Consider the following 8,719-nt stretch of genomic DNA (forward strand, 5'->3'; position numbering starts at 1 on the left):
GAATTGGAATTCCGTCTGATCATGTCGGAAGTCCCCAAATATCACAAGATGTAAGAAGAGATCCAAACTAAAGCTCAGAAAACCACTGACGTCAGTGAAGACGAGAAGAAAAGCTCATGAAACAAGGAAGACAACAAATCATTCAAGTCTTCCTTACCGAGAACAAACACCTCTTAACAGATTAACGTTAAACTGTCCTCGATGTAACATAACCAACCAATAATAACATTTTACTATGTTTATTCAAATGACAAAATAGCACAAAAACAAAACCCCCGAGGCCACAACCCACAAAGGGAGACTTTTTTTGGTTGGTGCGCCTGTTGTTCTTCCATGGGGTTGTGATTAACCCTTCCCATGAGCTCCTGTTTTGGTGCCAAAGAGACTCGGTGGTGAACAGTAGGTTTCAAACCTCTGTAATAGTGCTGCGCAACTCTGTACCTGGATCGTACCCAGCAGTCATCCGACTAAACCACAGCGGACCTAAAGACTGAGTGTTTGAAACTTAGTGCCTATGCTGACAGTTGCATCTTGGCTCTTTACCTAAAATGAGAAGGTTCGTAGCTTTTTTACCTTGAAGCAGGTCTATCAAAATACAAACATGATGCCCATAGGTAGTCTCATTAACGCTAATCAGGTTAAAATGGTCGACATGGGCTGAAAACTTTTAGAAGCCACAATTCATTATTTTAGAACCGGTCGTGGAAGGCGCATGTGCTATATATAACTTGCTCTACAGTTGGTAAAGACAGTGGGAACGAGCAGGACTGTGGAAACATGAATTCAGAGTTCCCGGAAAGAAACTGGGTCTTGGGAGGTGTGTGTGTTGGGGGTGCAACACTCGGCGATGAAGGATTTTGTTCATACTTTATTTTTTTTAAAAATATTAAGCCTTACAGAGGGACCTGGTGCAAAGCAACTATTTATCATGCTATTCTAATGGAACATTTTGTACTGTTTATGTACTGGAGATAGATCTATTGCGCTGTACATAGACGTATTGTGTTATATATAATATGTAATTACTCATTCGGACAGTTTGTGGCAGTATCTTCAAAAGAGGTTAAAGTATTGTGCAAATATTGTGTCCCTGATAATCTGCAAACATTTAAAATATTTTAGGGCTTACCAGACGTTTCAAATATAGGACTGTAAATATTTGTGATATTACATGATGGCTAAATAAATTTCACTACAGTCTCCAAAGCGTCAAGAGATGCACATGCAGACTGCATTGATATGGAACAAGAAGTATTTTTGTATGTTTAAAAATTATAATGGTGTTTGGATATTGCTCAGGTAAAGGTTATGCTTGCAATCAAATGTGGTTTGGTTAAGCCACGATATGGCTGATATACCGGCGATGTGCCTTTATGTTTAAAGTCACTCACTGGCTCCGGGGATATAAAACAACAATAAGTGTTTTCCAATTTATAAAAAAATAATGGTGTATGAATATCGCTCAGGTAAATGTAATGTTTAAAATGACACTCTTGCAGTATAGTAGATATTTTTATACCTTTTGGGGTGTAATATCTGTTCTTTACTGGGGGAGGAGAATAATCCCAAATGTAGTAATTGTTAAAGACAATTCTACAATTTATGTATGCAGGTTATCACAAATTGCCATCTGCGAGGGGTAAAATGCAATGTCATTTTTCAGGTGCGTGCTTGGGCATAGATGACACACCTGACTATTAATACATGACCATTAGAACACCTTCACGCAGCACTCCGTCATTTTTGTTTTTGTGAGTGGATGCAGGAGGTAGATAAAAATTTCTTGGAGTAATACAACCGTAAGTATGACGAGTGAGCATTGCTCATCAGCAATCTTGCAGCTAATCGCGGCGAGATAATGTCTTTTGTTTTATCATATACAGTAAATCAGTAAAGTGTCACACTTGCGGAACGAAACCCTTCTTTTCACATATCTATTCCACATTTTTTCAGATATCAAAAAAGTACTGAAAAACTAGAAAAAACTGGTGTTTTTCACATCATGTAGTTGATATGTTGAACGTGAGAAATACCTGTTAAACTAAGTTAGGCCTAACTACAGTTCCACTGGTAGAGAGATAGGAAACGTAAAAAAGGACTTTACTGGTAAAGAGATTAGTGAAGAAATGAGCAATGGGAATTTTTTTCCAAAGAGCCTTATTTGGAACAGACTATGGCTTTATGCAAATTCGTGTGCGATGATATTGTATTATAAAGGGCACTTTTTAAATGCCCATTTCTTAATTAGACTTAGCGTCGTCATAAGCGATAGCTAAGGTAAAAAATGTAATATTTTTCATGCTGAAAATGGAATCTCACTATCACTATAAAAAGACACAGGTTGGAGGGGTCGTCTCAGAAACAAAACCAGTGATTTCTGAACCTCAAAGTAAAAGGAGAACATGTAAGCATTGTAACTGTGTGTAGTCTTAAATTGCACCTTGATTTATAATTGTTGTGATATATTAAATCTACAAGATGATGTATCATTTCTTCGTGATGTCAAATATAACTGAATCATTGTATTATTACTCACGAGAATTTTCATTTCAGTTGGCTCATGGTTGTGCGCTGATGGCTGTTTTGAAAGAATGTCATTCATTCAGTCGAATTACAGTCCTGCTTTTGGTATTTCCAAGAAACTCAACCTCGTGTCTTTCTCTTGCTTACTCTATACATATATCCCCCGTGCATAGGTATCCTCCGCTCCAAGAAGTTGGAAGAAGTGGCATGAATTGAAGACACTAAATATGTGACACTGAGTCAACTCAATAAATAATAATATTCCAGTAAGTTAACGGATCTCATACTAAAATTAGTGATCACTTTTCGCACCCGATTTCAACTTTGGCTGACTCGCAGACTTTAATCCCTTGAAACAACAATGCCCAAAGAACATATGACATCAAAGGATTTTTACCCTCAACCCTCGATGAAACGGTAAGGAGCGGTCGGGGTCGGGCTGGGGGACAGATATATCAGCTAGGATATTATAGTCCTTTTGGGGAATTAAACTGGGGAAATGCACGGCGTATGATAACAATTTACAAATAATAATAAATATCCCGTCATGTCGATCTCCGGGTGGTCATGCCACCTCTATACTTTCAGACATTCAATACGATGCTTTTCTATGGGTAACATTAAATCCATGAAAGGAAGACATGAAAGATGTTAGTCAATAGATCAGGCATATTGAACACAGATGAAAAAGCACAAAACATCTTTCAGAAGCTCCCTTGCCGTAGTCGGCAGCGCATGCATTTCATGCTGGGTGAGTCGCCTTTCCGTCATCATACCCGCCTGAGCGACCTAATTGCCATCTATAGTCTGATCTATTGTTTTCAGCAGCTGTTCGCGTTTTCTTATCCCGATTTTACGAGCAACATGCTTTTCTGGACATTCTCTTATGCATCCCACTCAATGCCCAGTTTTGGCCGAAGGGAGTTATTTCGATATATCCTATTTGCAGTTGTGTTATTTAGAGGGATACAGAGTAACAGCTGAAAAACAGTTTGTGTTTGTTTGTTTGGTTTGTTTGTTTGTTTGTTTTGTTTGTAATTCCGACAATCCTTTAGTTATTTGGTGATCTGAAATGGTTACAGGACTGTAAGACCCTTGTAAAGACCCTTTTATTACAGTCCCGTACATCCTTCCAAAACACCGTGTGACGGGATTATTACCATTGAGATCTGTTAATTAAGCTATTAAGCTTTACATAACAGCATTCTACCTTCGGCAAAGTTGGACGCATTTTTGGACGTTTCGCCATGATGTTTCGTGAACCGCCATAAAGGGAGATAACTCGATATGGCTTAGTTTATCATTAAAATGATCGAATATGAGGTTTTGTTGAACCAGTGAAATAGAGATTTTTCCTTTTGATGTATTTAATGACACAAACAATTAAATTATGAGAACAAGTTTATTACTCCGTTTATGCCCATAATTGTATACTCTACAATTTCGAAGCGATCTGCCGTTTGGTAGCTACATTCCATTTAAGGTCATTCGTACACCCTGGCAAATTCGCCTACATGGTTTTGGATGCTTTGGCTATTTACCAGTCCGAGTTCGACAAATGTATCTTAAGGAAAACAACAATTAATGTTCTTGAAGGTTCAGATAAAGTGGGAATATCATCATAAAACGTAGTCCTATATGTGAAACATCAACATATTCTGGCAAAACATGCTTGATATGAGTTGGTGTATGAGAAGGGAAGCAATGGGTTGGATCTTCTCCTACTTATGAAATGGAATGTGTATAATAATTATGCCCTACACATCGCCGGTTGTAAGTATGCTACGAATGTCTTGCTTGTTTACATGTTTATTCTAACATTATTATAACACCATAGAAAATTGCTCAACGACTCAACAATTGTGGTGCAAAATGATCATACAAGGTATGACGTGCTTCCATTTGATTGTGTCGCAGTTTCTTTGTAGTGAAGTGTCCTCCTGAGAGGGTACGTAAGTCCAAACACATCACAGTAAATTTAAACTTTCCACTGTTCTTAATCGTAGCATATTTGTATTTTTAATTTTGGGCTAGATATGTCTAAATTGCTAACAGCTGAGGGGATGATGTAAATCCAACTAGGGTCCGTGCAGGTAGGAAAGGTACTGTATGTGCCCATGGTCCCTAGTATGGTGATCTACCCTGAGTTGTTGGCAATCTATAGCCTGTTTTTAGATTGTCTTGTCCGAATACTGCTATTAGTTTTAACTTTCCACGCTAGTTTTAATCCCATTTGTGACATTCTAGTTGTTTTACTGTCCTTCGATGACAGGTTTTGATAATGTAACTATGATCTTTTTCATTGTTGAATGTTCTCGTCACGATATGGCTGAGATATTGCCGATGTGACGTTAAATATTAACTCACTCACTCACTCATTGTAGTGAAGTTGGACTATATATTATTTATTTTAGCTCATATGTTTTGATTATTGCGTTTATAAATAGTTTCACACTACAGTCTGCGTGCATGCTTTATATTAAGGCTGTTCTTAGTGTCAGAAAACAGTTATATACAGGACTGGAATCGCAAGTTTCCTTTAGATTTAGTGTTTGGTCTGGAGCTGGAAAACTATTTTCAATTTTGAAAATATGGTGTTTTCACGTTCCTTTATGACGGTCAAACTATGTTTGCTGGCATCATTGTATAATGTTAGTGATGGTCATAAGTATTATATACTAGTTTAAATATGTAATTTCTACATCTTTCTCTGTCATTAGTTGACAGAATTTATAGTGATAAGGCAGATGTAACGACCATGACATGAGTGCAATGCTGCCTATAAAATAGTAACTTAGTATTTCAAGTACATTATTGTCACACCAACGTATTTTTTAATTCATCATCATCATTTTGCATGTATCACAATTTTGTTCCTCAGGAGATGTCGCTTGTGTGAGATCATATGATATCTCATAGGACATATCTTTTTACAGTCGATTTTCTACAATGCTATGGCGTCATGAACATAATGCAGTCACAATGCTATGACATCACTGCACTAGAAATCTAATGGAAGTACTGTGTTCAGAGATGTACATTTTATACTGAAAACTGATGACTAGTGATTTGGGATGATAATATCTCCCAAGTGTCTTCTGACATCAAATATATCAACACTTGTTGATAAAGGTTAATATATCCTAGGCAAGCCTCGGATATTTGTTGCCCTAAACATCCGCAAAGCATACCGCAATGAAGCTGAACCTACTACTCAGTAAATGTCTCAAACTCACTAATCACTCATTATTCTTTTCTCTGAAAAACCCAATATCTCCTGAACACGGTTGCCTGAAAGCATATTTGTATTACTTGAGCAAAACTTTGCTAAGCCCCCTTTTAGAACAGGCGCGTATTCAAACGACTTAGCTAATGCCTACTTTATGATCATTAATTTTTATACATTTCTTTCTAGATACAATTCAGCAATGGAAATACATATAGATCAGACAATTCCTGATAGAATCTGCTTCTGGGGAAAGTCTGAGCCAAATGCGCCCGCCTTCATTTTCGGGAGCAAGAATGGCAAAGCAGCCTCTTAGAATATGGTTTTCAGTTGACGTACCCATATCGAGTTTATGATTATGGCGATTTGTACATTATTTTCCAGATACATTTCTGCAATGGAAACATACAAAGATCAAACAATTGCTGATAGAATCTGCTTCTGGGGAAAGACTGAGCCCCACACGCCCGCCTTCATTTTCTGGAGCAAGAATGGCAGATATGTCTTGTCACGGGCAGATGTTCTGGATCTGTCAAGTAGGTTTGCTTTCAGACTGACTGAACTTGGTGTTCATCACGGAGAGGCGGTGTGCATTGCTCTTCCCAACTGTCCAGAAAGAGTAATAGCAAACTTTGGTGTACATTTAGCTGGAGCTGTGGCAATGAACGGTCAAATTTTACGTTCTGATGGTCAAGATATTATTGAATCCATGCGAAAGGCTACCTGCAAAACTCTTATCACGGATCCAGATCAGGAAAATGGGGCTTGGAGTATTTGCAGTGGATTTTTCGAGGTCGAATCGGGTGGAGTGTACAGCTCTGGAATCAAATGTGTCAAAGTACCAAGTTTGAAGAATGTGGTATATTGCAAAACGAAGAAACCAGAATGTGAGTTTTTCAGATCACTGCCGTCAAATGATAGGTATGTGAACAACAAGACGAAGCCGTCAGATGTTGCTCAAATATTCACAACATCAGGGAGTTCAGGATACACGAAGCTGGTCCCACATTCACACAAGGCCCTTCTGACGGCGGGAAAGATGTTAATTGAAATGATGGGTGCTTATGGCAAAAATGGTAAATCTATTTATAATACTGCTCCACTTGGTTGGTCTGGAGGATTCCCATATTTTTTCCTTTTACTTGGATGGCATCGGATTCTGGTGGATGATTCTGTTGGAGTCCCCACAGACGGTCTCCAATTCGTATGGAATAACTTCTGTCAGGAAGATATCAAAATAGCATGGCTTTCGTCTTTCCAGATTGTCGGTATCTGCAAACAAAGAGACATACGGGAATCAAAGCATCACAAACTGAATTTAGTTATCACTGGTGGACAACCATTGAAGACAGAAAGTCTTGAATCCATTGGGCAACTCACTGATGCTGTCCTAAACGCGTACGGCTCGACAGAAGCCGGGCTTATCTGTACCATTACTTTCCGTGAGGATAATATTTGCGACTTCAAGGAAAATATAACAGGTTTTGCAGCGTCAGGCGTGGATGTAAAGGTTGTTGATTCAAGAATGGTTGAAGTTCAACCCAATGCTCATGGAGAAATCCTTGTACGATCAGAGACTGTAACTGAAGGATACATTGGAGACCCACATTTATCAAGTCTTCACGATGGCTGGTTTCGAACAGGAGACCTTGGTTATAAAGACACTAAGGAGTGTTTGTTTGTTGAAGGCCGAAGCTCCGACGCCATCATGCACGGCCCCTACATCCTTTATCCCACATGGCTTGAGGAGAAGCTCGCCAAATGCCCTGGTATTAAGCAGAACTATATTGTTCCCGTTCCCGACAAGGTTCTCCACCACGAGATATGTGCTTGTGTCCAACTAGAGGAGGGAGCCAGACTGTCACAAGATGACATCATAGATTTTGTGAAAGGGGAAGCTGGTGCAGACATTTTGTCAGCTATGAATGTTGTTCCAAAATATGTTGAATTCTTTGATACATTTCCTGTCCTGAACTCATTCAAAGTTGACCGAAAAACGCTGGCAAAACTAGCCGTAGAAAGACTGCAACTGTAACGGGTGGGTAAGATTTCACATTACTGGCTACTGACCTTAACAAACTTTCTCTTTACGTAATTGGTCTATCTTGTACCTGACGTTCACAGACTGGAATATATACTGCTGTGTGCAACAACTGCTATCATCCAACTACTCCGTTTGATCCGACACCTCCTATCCAAAGTGTGACATCTGTTACCCTTTATGTATCTTGAATTATGGACCCGTGAAGGTCCGAGGTAGAATAAGCCTTGAGCAACCCATGCTTGCCATAGAAGGCAACTCTGCTTGTCGTAAGAGAAACGGTATCGGGTGGCCAGCCTCGCTGACTTGGTTGTCGCATGCCATCGGCTCCCAATGGCGCAGATCGATGCTCATGCTGTTGATCACTGGATTGCCTGTTCCAGACTCGTCATATAGCTATGCGTGACTTAAATCTAAACTCACTCACGAATATTCTTATAAGGATAACATTTAGGACGTCACGAAGACTGTCATATTCATATATTCGGATTCTTTTTGCAGTTCAGTATTTCTTCACGGTATACTGTATGCATGCATAATATGCCAGTGTCTTTATCATCACAAAAGAAACTATGGTTTGAAATTTGTTCTGTTGTACTACGGTTACACCCTGGGGTATATATACCGAAACTATTTGCAATTATGGAAAAAAAACTCACGAAAGTGGTGAACCATGATGAAAGGTAGATATACATATAATATTCCAGTGTGGTGTTATTTTGTAGGAGCTGATATTAAAATAGTCCACGTGCAGTTTTTGTATCTCTATTTTTATCATCTATAGATCGGCCTACTAATAATCATATATTTATTCAGCAAGTGTGGGGTATTTGATATCAATGATTAACGCTAATGATTAAAACAATGCTTCTGTCATTGTTTCTCTGGCACCCGTGGCGAGCCACCTCCTCGTGGAGGGTGCTGGGTAA

At 38.9% G+C, this 8,719-nt stretch overlaps 1 protein-coding gene across 1 annotated transcript; it reads left to right on the top strand.

Moving 5' to 3' along the window:
• Nucleotides 1-6,146: 6,146 nt before the first annotated feature.
• Nucleotides 6,147-7,784, top strand: LOC137296908 (3-[(3aS,4S,7aS)-7a-methyl-1,5-dioxo-octahydro-1H-inden-4-yl]propanoyl:CoA ligase-like). The gene has a single exon (XM_067828802.1). It carries the CDS (start codon nt 6,147-6,149, stop codon nt 7,782-7,784), a length of 1,638 nt encoding a protein of 545 aa, XP_067684903.1.
• The last annotated feature ends 935 nt before the right edge of the window (nt 7,785-8,719 follow it).

The sequence above is a fragment of the Haliotis asinina genome, chromosome 9 (genome assembly GCF_037392515.1).
Source record: "Haliotis asinina isolate JCU_RB_2024 chromosome 9, JCU_Hal_asi_v2, whole genome shotgun sequence".
In the NCBI taxonomy this organism is placed as follows: Eukaryota; Metazoa; Mollusca; class Gastropoda; order Lepetellida; family Haliotidae; genus Haliotis; species Haliotis asinina.

What these genes read in the sequence shown, in the direction of transcription:
- LOC137296908 (XM_067828802.1), top strand. Translation starts at nt 6,147, where the DNA reads ATGGAAACATACAAAGATCAAACAATTGCTGATAGAATCTGCTTCTGG.